Source organism: Herpailurus yagouaroundi, unplaced genomic scaffold, assembly GCF_014898765.1.
Source record: "Herpailurus yagouaroundi ecotype Mexico unplaced genomic scaffold, PumYag 191, whole genome shotgun sequence".
NCBI lineage: Eukaryota > Metazoa > Chordata > Mammalia > Carnivora > Felidae > Herpailurus > Herpailurus yagouaroundi.
In genome coordinates, this window is record NW_024412422.1 from 30454 (window position 1) to 48993 (window position 18540).

Sequence of the window (18540 nt, forward strand, 5' to 3'; positions counted from 1 at the left end):
TAAGGTGACTTTTGTCATCCCATGTAAGGGTGTGCATAAGGTTGTGCAGAGGTACTGTGAACATAAACTTGTGTTTGCACCCTGTGGTACGTTAGTGAAGCTTGTCCTCCTCCTAGGGAGACTTAACATTATAAAGAGGCAGAGGTCCCTGGAGGACACTCCCTGGTCCATCTGCACTGGTGGAGCTGTTGCAGGAGATAAAACTGGTCTAGGCTCCCAGGCTCTTCCTGCTGTTTGCCTCTGAAATACACGAACATTCCTGTGAAAAAGAAGGGGTGTCAGTGGGGGTCCCGCTGGTGACCTTTTTAACCTCATTAACCTGTGGGGCAAGGTTTCCATCCTGCAAAAACAACTCAAGCATGTGCTTTAGGTCAAAGTTTGCTTTTGTTCCTGGGCTGGGACTTTTCCCTCTGGGTCATTGTCTCTGAAGCACTCAGGCTATTTCCTGGCCTGGTGGAGACTGGTAGGTTGGCATCCCCTTTGTTCTCCTCAAACGCTGAACTCCTGACCTTGTTGCATTTCTGTTTTCTTTTCCTCTCAAGAAAGTGCTCGGCATGGGTGCTGGGCAAGTAGAACCTGCAGGGCACAGACCACAGAAAATAGCTGGGGGCCTCCAATGAGTGCTCTTGGGGCAGGAAAGCTGTCTCCTCTTTATATTGTTTCTTCCCTGGGGACCCCTAATTTTCTGCTTGCAGATGCTTCAGGGTATTTAGTTTAAAAATATTGCACTCACTAAAGTCATGAGAAATATGTAAAATGAAGTTTCTATTATTTCAACGATAATTTAAATAACAATGATACTTTTTAATATGCTAAACATAATGAAAATTGTTCTTAAATACTACCAACAAAGTAAAAATGCTAATATTATCCGACAGAGAACTGGTTCCTAACTCAGATTCTGCTAGTGCCGCTGGAAAGTCAATACTTGAGAGACAAGGGATGGTTGGAAAGGAATGTGTGCTTTACTCAGGAAGCCAGCAACCTGGGAAGATGGCGAACAAATGTCTCAGAGACCTTCTTCCCCATCCAGGAGAAGCCCTATAGTTTTATAGGGGAAGGTGCAGGAAATGGTGTGGGCTCCGTGTAGGAGAAACAAGTGTGCCATCGGCTAATCCTATACGGACATGACCCTGAACAGACTTGCTGGCATCATTTGCAGCTGTTTCAAATGTGGTCAGGTCTTCTCCTCTGGAAAAGTTCGTTCCTTCATTACTCAAGGCCAGTGGTATGCAAATTTCAAGGAAATTAGGTTAATTCTGCTAAAGACCAAGGGACTTAGGTCAGCAAACAAGGAGTGTATAAATTTGAAGCAAGTTCATCCTTAAGACCGGTGGGAGTGCTGTTACACTAAGAGCAAATATCCTGAGATTGTGTGCAATCTGCATATTAAAGGACAATGTAAAATTCCCTGAAGAATGTGAAAGCATATTTGAAAAAAGTTGTGAACATCTTATTTGTGTCATCAACAAGAAAACAAAAGATAAGCATTGTTAACAGTTAGTAGGTGATCCCATGCAACTTATCTTCTAGCTTCTATTTTCCAGTTGGGAGTCGGGATGGAAGATACTTTCTAACTTCAAGGGAACTGAGGAACGTCTGACCATACATTGCAGACAGGGAAAAACGTAAGAATGGATTATAGAGAGAGACGTGAGAGATGAATTATCACACAGTGTCTGAAGTAGGGACGCCCTAGAGTAAGTCTCCTAAATTCACAGCGGGAGCAGGCAGCATGGCCACGTGCACCTGCAGCCACAGTCAGCTGGGGGATTCAACTGGGGAAGAAGGAGCATGGTGGATTCCACGGAGGCGGGTGATTAGTGAGGTGAGTGGGACTAACCCTAGAGGGGTGTATGGAATGGACTGTGACGATGATAATGCTGACCCATGATTTTATGTCTGTAAGTGAGGAGGAACAGGGAGTATAAATAAGGAAGTGAAGGAACCAGCAGGGTAAAGGGGAGAGAAAATGCCATTTCTTCCACGTCATGATTATCCCCTCATCCTGACTCCTGCCTTGTCACCTTGATTTCAAAGTAGAAGTAGAAATAAATCAGTTGTGATAACAGCCAAAGTATTAAAATGTCAGATGATAGCGGGCTCCCTCACGTTCTCAGGTAGGTTTGATTTTCTTCCACTTCCTCCTTATTGAATGTGGTTTCCCCGGTTCTTCTAATTCCACATGTCCTCCACCAGTGAGTCCACTCCCCTCCTGATATCCCCACCCACCCCATTTGTTGATTCGCTACAAGCATTCATGGATGGCCCCGACCTTCTATTGCCAAATATTGACCTGAACCATTTTTATCTACACGTAATTCCTTATATACTCCAAGTTTGTGAAAAAGAGGAAATTGAATCAATTCTATAGAAGTTATGAAACCAAATGACTGCATTCACATCATCATCCAATAAAGACTCCATATGTCATCATTACTTCTCCATCCCTCATCCCCAGAGGCCTTGCTGGTTACCTCTCCGGGATGATCTCACTAATGATTATATTTTGATTCATTCCCTCCTCCTGATTTCCCCATGTAACATTTCCTCCAAAACTCTCATGGTCTCTGTTCTCCCTCAAGCCTGCATGCTCTCCAACCAACTTTCTTCCTTCCTTCTCCATGGTCAGATATCACAGACTTGTATATTCCTCCCACAGGCTCTGCTGTCTTGTGACCTTGGGCATCATCACCCACTATATCTTCCTTCACCCAGGACACTCCCCCATCTAGATTCTTTGCAAACCACACCTCAGATCCCCACTTCTAGGAACCTCATCCACAGAAACTTCTGCGTGTTGGAAATAAACACATAGAGGATTGTCACTTAGCAAAGTTGTAAAAGAAAAAAAAAGACTCACCATGTATTTCTATCCATTGAAGTCCATTGCGACACTGAGAATCTATTCAAATGAGTGAGGTAGGTGTATTGTGGACTTTGAAAGATGTCCTCATTGTATACTTGGTAAATGTAGAAGAAGACAGAAAATATATATACACATATATATGTATATATGTGTATGCATACATATATATGTGTGTGTGTGTATATATATATATATACACATATATACATAATATCACTTAAGCACACTTGTGTAGAGATGGCATGCATTTGATCAAATATATATTTATTTAAGAATGAGGGGAAAGTCTGAAAAGATACCCATATGAAACTGTTTACTTGAGATAGCTGTAAAGGTAGCTGAATGGAATTAGCAAGAAAAAAACTTTAAAATCTGCATATACACCAATATAGTGTTTGGATGTGCTGTTTTGTCATATTATGTTTGTTTTGTATGTACCATTCTGAGTACTTAGGTCAAAAATATGTTTTGTTTTGTTTTGTTTTGTTTTGTTTTGTTTTGTTTTGTTACAGAGTGCTCAGTAACTGCAACCTGAGGCCCAGGTTGGTTTAAATGACTTTACCACTGGAGTTCAAAATCTGCATATTGGGAGTCACTGACTAATTAATATCATAAATCATATAAGATTTGAAGACATCAATTTAAACATGAAAAGATTTTATGCAAAGAGAAGTACACTTTTGTAGAGAATTCAAAAACGAGTCCAAATAGAAGTTTTCAGAAAAAAAGATTGCAAGAACATTGAGGACAATAGTCGGGGAACGTATAAGTAGCAGCATGAATTTAAAGTGTTGAAGAAAAGCAGAAACATAGAAAGTTAATGGTTTTTCTCTTAGTCGTTTTACTTTTAGCTTTGTTGTAGAATAGTGTATACAAAAATACTGCGTATTGAATACATACATATTTTTTAATGTTTCTTTGCTTATGTTTATGTTTATGTTGAGAGGGACAGAGAGAGAGAGAGAGAGAGAGAGAGAGAGAGAGAAATGCCAACCAAGCACAAAGCTAGACATCGGCCTTGATCCCACAAACCATGAGATCATGACCTGAACGAAAACCAAGAGTCTTTGTTCAATTGACTGTCACCCACGTGCCCCTTTACATCTTTTCTTTTAAGTTTATTTATTTATTTTGAGAGAGAGATAGAGAGAGACAGAGAGAGAGAGAATACCAAGCAGTCTTTCCACTGACAGTTCAGGGCCCGATATAGGGCTTGAACTCAAGAACTGCAAGATCATGATCTGAGCTGAGGTTGGTCGCTTAACCAACTGAGCCACCAGGCGCCGCTGAATATATGCATCTTGATGAGTTTGGACATATGGGTCACCTGTGATACTATCAACACAATCTACATACTACACTTATCCATCCCCTCAAAATATGTATATATGTCTTTTTGTTGTTGTTGCAAGAACACATGACCTGGTCTATTTCCTTAACACATTCTAAAGTACAGAATACCATACTGTTAACTAGAGATCCTATGTTGTATCACACATCTCTGGAGCCTATTTATCCTGCATAACTGAAACTTTCTACTCACTGAGCAACAGTTTTCCATTTCTGCTCTCTCAGTCCCGGGCAACCACTGTTCTATGCTTTTAGTAAGAGTTTCCCTACTTAGAATATTCATATGAGTGGAACTACATAGGATTTGTCCATCAGTTACTGGCAGGCAGGCAGACAGAGAGAGAGAGACAGACAGACAGAGAGACTTGGGTTCCTACTCTGTTTCTATGGCCACCAACTTCCACCCTGGTAAGTACATTCCAGAGGGTAGAGACCAGAGAGAATGGTCTCACTGGTCAAAATCCAAGCTATTAAAGTGTAGAATGATAAGAAAGAAAATGCTCATCCATTTTTTTTCTGGCTAAGCCTCTTGTAGCCACACTAATATCTAGGAGAGATAGACCATGGGGCTGGGGACTCTGTGGGGCTTCATGGTTACTTCATTGCATGGAAGTCTTCTTGAGGTTGGTGAATGACCTAGTATCAGTCTAACGTGTTCCCTGAACAACTCAGCCCATGAACTGAGTTTTTGGAAGTGAACATTTTAACAGCTTTTAAGTGCTTGACCTGCGCCACTAATTTTGCACTTTGGCTTCCAAGATGTCCCTTAGCAACAGTCTGTAACCCACATCAGATTTTATCCAAACTGACCCCAGTCCGAGGAGAACCGTGGACTCACCAATCTGTGGGACTGACTCCAGCAGAAATCTTCTAGGGCCTATGTTTGCTGTCTGTCCCATAGTAATTTCTTTTTAGGGCATAGGACACTAAAGACACAAAGGAAAACAAAGATCATCTCTGGGAAGAAATGGATCAATAACTAAAATTTGCTTTGTTGTATTTTTACTAAGATTTGCTGAGCCCAAGGAACTAACGCCACAATATTTTCTTCCGCTAATTGAAATGTAGAGAGAAAAATGTCCTCCTACTACTCTTGCTCCATTGGACTCCACAGACACAGATTGTGTGGGGCTCCCATGGTAAGAAATCACCTTTGCTGACTGTATGTCACATGTCCCAGGATGTCAGCTGCTGCATCAGATTTAATCAAGTTCACATGTCCTGCCCTCTCTGACATCCGTCATGGAGGAAGAAGTTCCTAGGGACTAAAAATCAAATCAACATGGGAAAGATTAATAGGGCATTAATCAAATTTAGTTTCATACTGATGGGGAATCCACATACACTTGAAATTTCAAAGACAGTCATACAACAGAAAGCTTCTCGGACATCCTGAGGAAAGGACAGGGATAGGGGTCTGGGGACACAAATGGGAATGAGACCATCAGCAGGAAGGTGTGAAGAGAAGTATGGAAAAGAAAGATTGCACTGTTATGCAGATATGTTTCTTAGGTACAGAGAAATCTCTGTTAACAGCTCTGTTCTTGATTCAAGCAGGCAGTAGAGGGAGGAATAAAGAGCTTTTACTTTGGATTGATTGGATTGTGAACGCTTTTAACTGAAAATAATTTTCATGCCAAAGATGCCCATCTTGGGACAGCCTGCCCTTGGCCCCACATCGTCAACTTGACTGTGGTGATGGCTTCATACTCCTCTTAAAATGTATCAAGTTGAAAAGTTTAAGTATGTGTAGTTGATTCTAAGTCACTTGTAGTTCAATAAAACCGTTGTAAACAGTTTCAAATCTCTTCAAAATGAAAATGTCTTTCTTACTATCTGTCCGTGAACACCCTCACAGTCCAGACATCTCCATGCAGTGGTCACCCCATAGCATTTGTCTTCCTGTCATCAGTGTCTGTGGCTAATGTATCTGTACCTTCTGTTACTGCTGCTAAGAACCCTGCTCTCCTTCCAGGAATTTGTCTCTTTCTTTGCCCTGCAGCAGGACATGCAGCCTGCATCAGACCAAGTCACGAGAGGCCCCTCATGTGGCTGTGCTGAAGAAGAGGCTCAGGCATTTGCCCCCAGGCTTACCCTTTCCCACCTCCCTGTGTTCCCACTCACCCTGCACAGGGTTATATTCCCACATATCTTCCTCCTGGAATTCTAGGAGTTCCCATAATGGAAAAGGGTGTTTATTAATATCAGTTACCTGGGGACAGATCAGGTCCGGTTGCCCGTAGGTATCTGAGAACAGACAGTGATCAGTCCAGTGTCCTCAACACATTACATCCACTGAGAGAGTGATATTTGGCCAGTGGGCAGCACGGGACACTATCGGTCTTTCCCTCATGCCTGCACTGGTGGTGACTTCTGTGTAATTCTCCCAAATCACCCAAATACCCCATGGCTGTGTTATCTGTGCCTGTGTCTGGTGACGGGGACTCAACGGCTGTTCCTCCTCTAGGCTGGGCAGAGTCTTCTGCTCACAGGTTTGTGGAAGGTCCCAGCAGCTGCTTCCTCCTTAGTCACTCTCAGGGGACACACTGAGACTCAGCCATCAGTCCCCTTTGTCTAAAACCTGAGTCCATACCTGAGCTGGTTCTCAGAGTGAAGCAGAGTTCACCAGCAAGGGAAACAATCTTGGAGGAACAGCTCCTCCTCTCAGAGACCAATGAAAGGCATCACAGATGCCTGGGTCAGCCCAGCTCCAGCCTCGGAGTCTTTGCAAGGCTGTGTCCATCATGGTGTGGACTCTTCTCCTTCTTGTGCTCCCCTCTTGCTGCATATGTAAGAACTAAACTCAGACGTCTGGGGCATCTCCGAGGCTAGGTCAACCGCTTTGGATCACACCCATCAAGCAGCTTTACCTCCATCCCTACCCCATTACCATGAAGGTCTGTGTTTGCAGATTCCCACCACAGCCTGTGCTGACTCAGCCACCCTCTTCTGGGTGTCCCTGGAAGAATCTGCCGGACTCATCTGACCCTGAGAAGTGACACCATTGTTGGCGAAAAATAAAAGAATTAAAAAAAAAAACAAAACATACTGGCACAAGCAGAAGCCAGAGATCCCTCCCTAGTTTCTCCTGAGATTCCACTCAGGATCCTATGTACATCAGGGATCCTGGGTCCCCTGTCATTTTCTGAATCCAAAGATGCTTTGATCAGTTAAGTTATTCCAATATGCCTGGACTCTAGAATGAGGACAAAGTAAAACCAAGGTGACTATTATGGTCATATATGCCAAGATAGTGGTAATGCTTACGCAGTGCTTTAGATCCATAGGAAAGTGAGACAGAATCTCCCTCCATTCTCGGGGCCTGGTGACATCACCCCTTGGGTGGTTCAGGAGTGATTTCTGTTATCAGATTTTCAACAGACTCTTTGTTGTCCTGAAATGAGATGATTTAACAGTGTCATATCCCTTCCTTCAGTTAATTTTTTAGATTGATAACCTATTCTTACCTTGTTCATGTTTTCAAAGGCAAACTACATTGCTGAAAGGTAAAAATTACTCTGTGGAGATGTTACAGGACAAAAGTTGTTGACTCCAACTCTGGATCTAGGGGTGGATCATAGATAGTTTTTGGTCTGATTGCTTCAAATCTGGGCTTCGGGTTACAAAAACAGCATGTGGAAACAAATGGTGGTCTATATAGAGGCAGTAAACTATCAACATATAAAAATAAAATCTGGGGCACCTGGGTGGCTCAGTTGGTTAAGCATGAGACTTCAGCTCAGGTCGTGATCTCAAGGTTCCTGAGCTGCAGCCTCGCCTCTCACTCACTTGTGCCCTCTCTCTCTCTCAAAGAAAAAAATTAGTAAGTAAAATCTATGCCATTTACAATGACATAATTATGAAATTCTTAAGGATATATTTTAGAAAAAATGGAAATCTTGTATATGGAAAATTACAAAACATTTCAGAGAAATTAGAGAAAAGTTGAGTAAATGAATAGATATTCCTTGCTTGTGGATTAATATGCTGAATTTGGCTAAGGTAAGGATTCTTCCCAAAATTTTCTGTCAGTAGTTGGTGTCAATAGCTCCCAGGCAGGAAACAAACAAAAAAGGGAGTATCTTTCACAAATAGAGACACAAAAATTCCAAAGAAAAAACTAGAAACAGTATTCAATCATATATATATCTACATATATATATATACATATACATATAGATACATATATATATATATATACACACACATATATATATATATCTCCTATATTAACAGGCTAAAGGAGAGAAACCCTGATCTTACCAACCATTACAGAAAAACATTTTGCACAATTCATTATAATGGACAAGAATAAATGAATAAATGAATGCAAATGATAAAAGTTCTCAGAGAATGAAAAATAGGGGAGTACAGTTTCATGATAAAGAAAGCTGTAACACACCTGCAGCTAACACACATGGACGTGAAGCACTAAAAGCTTTCCCCAGGGTAGGGACCAAGGCCATCATGTCCAATCTCAACACTGCTGCTCGACATAGGACTGGATGTGCCTGAAAGAACCATAAGACAAGAAAAATAGTGAGAGACGTGCAGACTAAGAAGGACCAGAGACAATTGTCCCATTATCAGGTGAGAGAATGACCTAAGGAAAAATGCCTAGGAAGCTACAAATATGATCATAAATATATACATTTAAAGAGTAATAAAGAATTTTGGGAATGTTGAAGAATACAAGAGCCACATAGAAAGATCATTTAGATGTGCATACACTAGCAATAAGAACGTGACAAGTAATTTAAAAGAACACTTAAAACCACTCAATGATGATGCATTTGGGTGCATATTTAAAAAAATATGTACAGGCCATTGGTGCTGAAATCTGGACAATCCTGGGAAGTGTACTCAAAGTGGATCTAAAACAGTGGAGAGATATGTTGTGTTCAAGGATTAGAAGATGAAACCTACTAAAGATGAAAATTATTCCCAAATTCTATAAAAGTGTAAGTCAATTCCTATCACAACAATACAGATTGCTATGGATGGAGGGTAGATACATTGGCCAATGGAACAGAACAGAAAACCCAGAAACAAACTCAGAAAAGTATGGATAAGTATTTTTGACAAAATTGCAGAAGACTTCCAGAGGAGAAAGGATGGCATTTTGGATAAACGGCCACAGAACAATTGGATATCCATAGAAGGGAATTAATCTTACCTAAAACTCTCTCTTTATAAAACAAAATCACTAGGGACCCCTGGGTGGCTCAGTCGGTTAAACTTCCAATTCTTCTTTCAGTTCAGGTCATGTCCTTATGGTTTGTGGGATGGAGCCCCACCTCAGACCCCGCACTGACAGCACAGAGCCTGCTTGGGATTCCCTCTGTCCCTCTCTCTCTCCCCCTCCCCCTCTGGAGCGCGCGCACTCTCTCTCTCTCTCTCTCTCTCAAAGTAAATAAAGAAACTTGAAAATAAAAAAGAAAAAATAAAAAAATAAAATTCAATAAATGGATTATAGACATAACAGTAAAATATAAAGCTATAAACATTAAAAAATGGAGAAAATCTTCAGGATCCTAAGGTTTAGACAAGATCCCAAGATCAGCAAAAATCATAATAAAAAACTGATCTGTTGGCCTTCACCAAAGATAAATTCATTGTTTTTCCTTCACTTTGTAAATTAGTAAGCCAATAAAATTAGCTACAAAATAGATTAAAATAAAACTCAATTTATTGGACAGTAGTCGGAATTCATTGATATAATGCACAGAAGTTGTAAAACATTCACAAGATGGGCATATTCTAAATTGTATACCAATACAGTGGTATGATGTCTACAGTATTTTCTGCCAGATGCCAACAATTTACCACTTAATTGTGGTAAATGTTTGCATCTCACATTAGAAGGATTCATTCTGAGAGTGAAAATCACTGCAGTAACCATAGACGTGCTATGAGATCACATTATCCATGATTCAGATCACTGATGTGTGAATAGACAGAGACCTGGTGAGCTTAGGAAACCAGCTGGGCTCTCAGGGCTGTGGGACACGGTGAGGTGTGTGCTCTTCAGCCAGCAGGGGGCATTGTGGGACTGCCCTGTGATCTCTACACAGAGGCTCAGTGATGATCTTGAACTCAAAGGAGCCTGGGCCTGGGGACTGAGCCCTGTGCCCCTGATAGGGACTCAGCTGCTGTGTCCTCTCAGGCCTGACAGAATCCCCTGAGCAGGGACATGTGGGTTGTCTCAGCAGGTGCTTCCTCCTAGTGTTCTCCCCAGGGGTGAAGCCAACCCTCATCCTCCCCAGTGTGTGATGTGAGCTGAGCTCCAGCACCAGGGCTCAGCGAGGGGCTGGGCAGTCACTGGATGGACCACATTTGCATGGACAACCCTCCCGTTGCGGAGGGTGGAGGAGAAACGGAGGCCAGGGGCAGCTCACCCCACTGTGGGGACCAGAGGCTGTTGTCACCATGGCCTGGACTCCTCTCTTCTTCATGCTCCTGTCTCACTGCACAGGTAGGGACTGGCCTCAGGGACACAAGGTAGCCCTAGATGACTCTTCCCATGCTCAGCATTTTAAGAAATTTTTTTCCCACTTTTTCCAGTTTTAGTCCCATCACTTATGAGTGTTTCTGTTTACAGGTTCCCGGTCCCTCCCTATGCTGACCCAGCCACTCTCCCTCAATGCATCTCCTAGAACAGCCAGAATCAAATGCACCTGAGCAGTGACATCAGTGTTGGTGGTTATAGCATATACTGGTACCAGCAGAAGCCAGGAAGCCCTCCCCGGTATCTGCTGAAGGTTCTACTCAGACTCAGATAAACACCAGGGCTCCAGGATCGCCAGCCGCTTCTCTGGATCTGATGATGCCTCGGCCAGCACAGGGCTTCTGCTCACCTCTGGGCTGCAGCCTGAGGACGAGGCTGACTATTACCGTGCAAACTGGCACAGTGGTGCTGGTCACAGTGACACAGACACATGGGAAAGTGGGACAAATACCTCAGCCTGCTCAGACCCCTGGTCTCTGACTCTCTTCCCGTTTAAAATAACTGGAGGGGCGCCTGGGTGGCTCAGCCGATTTAGTGTCTGACTCTTGATCTCAGCTCACATCATGACTCCTGGTTAGTGAGATTGAGTCCCAAGTCAAGCTCTGCACTGACAGCATTTAGCCTGTTTGGGATTCTCTCTCTCCCTCTCTCTGCCCCTCCCCCACTCATGCTCCTGCTCTCTCTCTCCAGATAAATAAATAAACTTAAAAAAATAACTGGAAGGCACACTGACTGTACTTGGAAATAGCTTCTAGATCACAATGTCCTTCTTCCCACTTTCCTATTCAACCTCTTTGTAGTCTCAGGAAAACAACAACAACAACAACAACAACAACACAATACAAGCAACAACAACAAAAAAACCATGATGATGCAAAGACTTTGGTGATCCAAGTGTAAAAATCAGAACCTGTTGAACTGGCTTTTTTTCTCTTTACAAAGGCAAGTCAACTTTCCTTAGTTTTCTCGGTCAGAGTCTGCGGACCTTTGGACAGTCCTCCACAGAATGGATTCTGTTCCTCCAGGAGTCAGAGCAGAGACCCTCCCTTCCCTCTAGGCTCCTGTGCTCAGGGCTGGCTGAGTAGCTCTGTGTGCCAAGCACAAAGTACTAAGATTGGTGCTGAGTAAGGACTAAGAAGAGGAGGAATCCCAGGCACAGGGCTGGCCTGGCACTGAGGCTAGCTACCTGCCCTTCGGTTGTGATATCAGGCGATGGTGCTTAGCCCTGGGAGGAGCTTTGGGTGTCAGGTTAGCAAACCTCCCAGTGGGGCTTGTGAGGGTAAGGAGGAGGCTCAACCACTGCTACAAAATGCTGAGCCTGTTCTCGGGAAGGTGGGAGAAGTGGATCCCACAGATGTGAGTTTCCCCCAGCTGCCACCATCACGCCCTGGGGGCACCTTGTGGCTGGTTTCCTGAGCTCACAGACCCTGATTGTGAGCTCCTTTCCTGCTGCATCGGTTCTCATCGGTGATCCATGCAGTAGAAAGGCTGTGGGGCATCGTGAGAAAGATCTCCCCGATCTGTGCACAAAGGAAGATGTTACCCTAAGAGAAATAAGTCCTACAAAAAAGGCAAATGCTGCATGATCTCATTTATATGTAGAATCTACAGGAGAAAATAGTTTTAAAAATTACTGTAAAATTTTACTGATGATGATGAGTTAGAATAGGGTAACATATAAGCGTGGGGAGGATATTTGCATGAGGACAGCTTCTTAAATATATTTTATTTTCAACTCATAATTTATCATTATGAAATAAACAACAAAATTTACTATTTTAATCACACTTTAAAGTACAGTTCAGAGGCACTAAGCATCTGCACAGTGAGTGTTTTGTAACCATCACGACTTTCCGTTTCCAGAACTTTTTCATTATTCCCAGCACTCAGCAGGGGAATGGGTAACCTGGATATGACAGAGGAGCCAGGGCTCCAGAAGCCCATGCCAATGCAAGAAGCAGCAGAGAGAAGAAGGCACCTCCCTTGGGGGCTCTTGGCAGGTGTGTCTGACTCATGTCAAAGCATTCTTTGGGCTGTGCTTCTTACCCCAGATTAACCATGTGGATGCATGCTGCCCTCCATAGCATGGGTATCAATGTGTCCCATTACAGGGGGTCCAGCACTTCCAGCTTTTTTTCCCAAAGTGTGTCAAGACACTTCAGTGAGAACCTGAGAATTTGGGTCATCTTCTGTATGAGTCATGCATATTCTTATCTGAATCCCCACCAAACTCCATGTCAGCTGTCTTCCAGAGACGTCACAAAGGCCCTGTTTTCAGCTCACTTGCTCCCTGGTGATCAAGGGGAACTTGCATTACTTTCTGGTCTTTTTATTCTGTGGCATCTCTCTATGTGTGCCTTTCTAGGTCACTACCATACTGTTTGCATTATTATAGCCTTGTTGTATATTTAAAGGAAGAGGTATGTTGCCTCCACCTTAGTTCTTCTTTCTCAAGATTGCTTTGGCAGTTTGAGGTCTTTTCTGGCTCTATAAAATTCAGGGTTTTGGGGTTGGTTTTTTTTTTTTTTTTTTTTTTTTTTTTTTTTTTTGTGAAAAATGTCATAGGAATTTTCATAGGAATTACCTTGAATCTATAGATTGTTTTGGGTAGCATGGACATATTAAGGTTATTTTTGTTGTGGAAAACACTGGATTTAGGAATTACCTGGAGGTTGTGTGTGAGGTATAAGGATGTGTCTAAGATGACACCTGTGTCTGTGGTTAAGAATTTAGATGGATGATGATGATGGCCCAAAGGAAAGAAGAGATACATGTTTTAGCCATAAAGTAAAAACGGAGATATTTGTATTTTTTTCTTGTTTTCTTTGCTGATGTATTTTTTAATTCAAAATTGTTTGCTGAGCACCAACTAAGTATTATCAGCAAGCTCCAGATAGTGCTGCAAGGAGCAAAAAAAATTGTGAAGGTGATGGACACATGTTGGATTTTTATCTGACTCACTATGAAAGACAATGATCAGATGTGTTATGTGAAGTTCAAAGGGAAGCATTAATCATTTGTAGGAATAGGAAATCCAGTTCTGTGTTGAGAGTTGTTGCAGTATATATACATTTATGTAACCATATCATATTTTATAACTTGTGTAGAGGTGGGTGGACAGAGTGACAGGCTGTCTGAAGTCCAGAGATTCCCTCTCCACTCAGTTCCCGGATGTCCCTCCCAGTCATAGGTGAGTCTGGAGACTGAGACAGCAGGGGGCACTGTGGGCCTGCCCTTGAGGGTCTATGTGGGGGAAGGATCTCAACTGAGCACCCAGGCCTGGGACCCTGCCTTGTGCCCTGTGCTCTGTGTCACTGGGGCCCTGGGGAGGCTACCTAGTCCCACCCGACACTCAGCTGTCACCAAATTCAGCCCTAGAGACCCCAGCGGAAAGAGTGATTTGCATGAAGGCTTCCTCGCTGCTTTCCCAAGAGGAGAGAGGATAAGAGAGGCTTTGTGCAGGTCTGTCACTTGTGGACTCAGAACCACAGCCTGGGGCGTCTCCACCATGGCCTGGACCCCTTTCCTCCTCACTGTCCTTGCTCTCTGCTCAGGTGACTGGCTGTGGAAAGCAGGGGGAGTGATTATGGGCTATCACTGGTCTTCTTCTTGCCCCCTTTTTTTGAGAACACGCTGTGGGCAATACCATGAGATTCACCTGTGTGTGTGTCCACTGCTCTGTTGCAGGATCCTGGGCACAGCCTACGCTGACACAGGAAGCCTCCATGTCAGGGTCTGTGGGACAGAAGGTCACCCTCACCTGCACTGGAAACAGCAACAATGTTGGGTCATATTATGTGGGCTGGTACCAACAGATTTCTCACGGTGGCCCCAAAGCTGTGATGCTCGGAAGTACTAGACCCTCAGGGATCCCAGCTCGGCTCTCTGGCTCTGACTCTGGGAACACAGCCTCTTTGATTATCTCGGGCCTGCAGCCTGAGGACGAGGCTGATTATTACTGCTCAACGTGGGACAAAAGCATCAAAGCTGACACAGAGCTGCAGGCCCATGGGGACCTGAGACAAAAACCTGCCCCTGTTCCCCATGGTCACCCCCATGACTTCCTGTGACAAACAAACAGGGACACCGTGGAGACCCTGAAGGGTCTGACTCTGAGCCCAGAGGAATTTTAAGGAGTTAGTGATAGAAGCTTCTTCTCATGTTGTATTTTCTAAACAAAACAAGTCTATTACGATAATTTACATGCCATAAAGTTCAATCATTTAAATTGTATAATTCAGCAGTCTGTAGTATATTTACTGAGTTTGGCCACCACCATCATGATCAAATTGAGAACATTTCCATCACCTGCAGAAATAATCCACCAGCAGTCAGGCCATTGCCCCCCCCCTTCGCCCCCCACCCCTGCAGTCAACCCTTTGCAGCCACCAATCCTTCCTGTCTGCAGTGATCTTCCTATTGTGCACGTTTCATAGGTGCTGAATCACACAGCAGGTGCCATTCCAGGTTCTCCGTTCACTGGCATTAGGAGTGTGGGCAATGTGTGGGGACATCACCACCACCTCTGTAAATATAGGGAATGCTTCATGTATAGACATGTCCATCTTGTGCAGAGTCCATGCTAAACTATCTAGATGTCTCCAACTTTAATACAGAGCCTATTGAAATAGAACTATTTTTCTATAGTGGTGTATAAAGTAATTACAATTTCCTTTTTTTCAATTTGTATTTTCCAATGTCTATTACCACCATTGTCAGTTTTAATTTTTTATATTTCTGCATCCTCCATTTTGGTTCCATAATTTAGCCAGTACTGTTTTACTCTTATGAAAAGTAATATTATGTATTAATTAGTCCGTTTTTCCTGTTTTCATCTCATATACTTTTGCTTATGGTGAGAAATGGGCTATGTCTTCTTTCCCTGTTTCCTATTCCTTTGTGTCTGGAAGATGCTAAATGTATCCTTTCCCCTCTTTTCCCATCACTGAATTGTTTCCAGGCTCCCTTCTTAACTTTCTCACCCCATCTGCCCACAGCACTGCATCTGAAACATCCTGTCTCCCTCCTGCTCTCCCTGGATTCCCATCCAATTGGCAGGGCTCAGGTGTCCCTATGCACTATCCTGTATTTTCACACCTCAGGGGACTTTCTCCTGTGATGGTGGTTCAGGCCACTGCTAGTTTTCCCCTTCTGTCTCCCACAGACTTTTTTGTCCTGACTCTTTGTTCCACTAAACCTCATCACTTACGGTGTGAACATGAGAACCAGTCTGTCAGGATTCTGTAATCCATTTTTATAATGGAGTTATTCATCCATTTATAATGATTTATTAATAGGTTTTCACTTCTAGGTTGTATGAATTTGGTACATGATCTGCATCATGCTTTACTGAAGGTGTGGATTTTGCAGTTTCTTCTTTGTTGTTAATTGTTTATGTAAACACATAATTATGAGCTGTGATGGGTATTTCTAATTTCATTGCTGGGTATTACCTTAGCACCAGAATTTTCCATATTTGTAAATATCAAAAAAAAAACCATACTAAAAGTCACTTCTTGAAAACTTAGATGCAGGTTTAAAAAAATAAATTGTTTTATTTCATTTTTTTACCTTGTATCTAACATTGACATAAAAAGTAAAAATTATCAAAGAATGTTGGTGACCAATACTACGTAATATTCCTCTTCAACTTCTTATCAATACAAAATGAATGTAACTAAAGGGAGAAGTAAAGTGTAATCAGAAGGATACAGGTTTTACTTTTTTAAGTTTATTTATTTATTTTGTGTGTGTGAGAGAGAGAGAGAGAGAGAGAAAGCAATGGAGGGTCAAAGAGAGAAGAAAGGGAGAGAATACCAAGAACTCTCTGAGCTGTCAGCACAGAGCCCAACCCGGGGCTCAATCCCACGAACCATGAGGTTATCACCTAAGCCAAAATCTAGAGTGAGCCACTTAAACTACTGAGCCACCCAGGCTCCCATTTTTTTTTATTTGAGAGAAGAAATATATATTACATAGTGAGCTCAGGGTATTTAGTTTAAAAATATTTTGCTGATTCAGTAGAATCATTAGAAATACATAAAATAAAAGTTTTGTTTATTATTTTCATAATAATTTAAAGAAGAAATATGCTTTTTCATAAGTTAAAAATAATGAAAGTGATCCCAATGGTATTACCAAAAAGGTAAAGGTTCTGAGTATACATTTTGAGACATGTGCAATCTGTATGTATTTAAAAAAAAATCGTGAGGAGGGGCCAAGATGTCAGAGAAGCATGAAAGTTTTTTGTGTTTCTCGTCCCTGAAATGCAGCTAGATCGACACCAAGCCATCTTGCACACCTAGAAAATTGATCTGAGGATTAACTCAACATCTGCACAACTTGAACCACAGAACTCCTCAGGTACGTGGCGTGGAGAGGTGGACTGGGGGAGAGAGAAGCCGCGAGGGTAGGGAGCTGTTTTTGCTTGCTGGAGAGAGGACAGAGAAGGGGGGGGAGTACAGGAAAAGCATTCCCCCCAAAAGCAGCTGAAGAGAAAGGGAAAGAGTGGAAACACCCATAAAGGAATTAAGACAAAAGGAGAAAGGACAAAGGAAAGGGTTCGGATACCATTAATACTATACGAACAGGAAATGTAGAGTCTGAAGCTTCATAGCTCTATACCTGGCGGAGCTCTGGTGGGAAAGACGAATCCCCAGGAACAGACAGCAAAGTCCAAGTGGTCTTTAGGCCACGTGGGCAGAAGGTGGTTTCCCTGCTGAGAAGACATTTAGTAGAGGCTGTGTGGCCTCCCCACAGGCAAAGGTCCCAGCAGACCCCGAAGAACAGCCACCTTTGGCGGTGTTGGAACAAGGATGTTAAGAGGCAGCGAAGCCTGGCTCCAGATGCGTGTTGTGATTCACCATAATCCCTGAAACACTGCTGCTACACAATAGCATGAACTTTTTCAGGGACAGGCTGGCACCCGGCCATTGCTTGGCGAGACCGTCCCCCAAAGGGTCTGAGTGGGTCAGCCGTAAGGCACTCAGAAGTGAGGGGTTTGGAAACACAGCCCCATCTGGGATAAAACTCAGGAGGGAGGTGCCGCCTGGCAGGCTGACAACTTGGTCACAGACAGGGTAGAAGTGGGCAGTGGAAAGAGGCTGGAGGCAAAGGAGGGGGCTTGATTGCCAGTCGGCAAGAGCACAGAGTTCTGGTACCAGAGACTGGGTAGCTGGGTGACGCCATTTTCACCTCTCTCACCTATGCACATACATGCACACATGGGCCACAAAGATCCACCCCAGTAAACTAAGCAGCACCATCTAGTGGAGAATGGAATCGTTACACCAAGCGCCATCCAACTGTGCTAACCATGCTCTAGAGGATCAAAACAAGTCTCTCTGCCTGCATAGTGTAGGGAATATAAAGTGCTTCATATTTCACTTCTAGGGGAAAATGGATGTAATGTCAATCATATTTCATTCTGTTCACTGGGCCATCTATTTAATTTCTTTTCCTTTTCTCTTATTATGGAATACCGAAAGAGAAAAAAATTTGCTTTTATTTTCCATTTTAATAAAAAAGATTGTTCTTTAAGCTTTTCTAGTATTTTTTTTTTACTGTTCTGTAAAATTTTTAAATTCTATTTTACTTTCATCATTTCATTTCATTTCATTCTATTTTATGGTATTCATTTTTTTAAAGTTTTTGAACATTTTCCCTTTTTTCCAACTTTTTTCTGCTGGAGTCCAGCTCCAGCAGGTCCAGGGTTCCCGATGGATGGACGGCATCAGTGAAAATAAAACAAAACTAAAATAAAAAATTAAAAATAAAAAACTAAAATAAAAATAAAAAATAAAAATGGACACAG

The 18540-nt window shown here is 42.7% G+C and overlaps 1 gene segment (V, D, J or C); it reads left to right on the top strand.

Moving 5' to 3' along the window:
* The first annotated feature begins 10636 nt into the window (after positions 1-10636).
* The window catches only part of LOC121010106 (probable non-functional immunoglobulin lambda variable 5-48), a 41754-nt gene continuing 33850 nt past the window's right edge, over positions 10637-18540 (top strand). Inside the window, 1 exon segment of the V gene segment in view lies at positions 10637-10694. Coding sequence covers positions 10649-10694 — 46 coding nt within the window.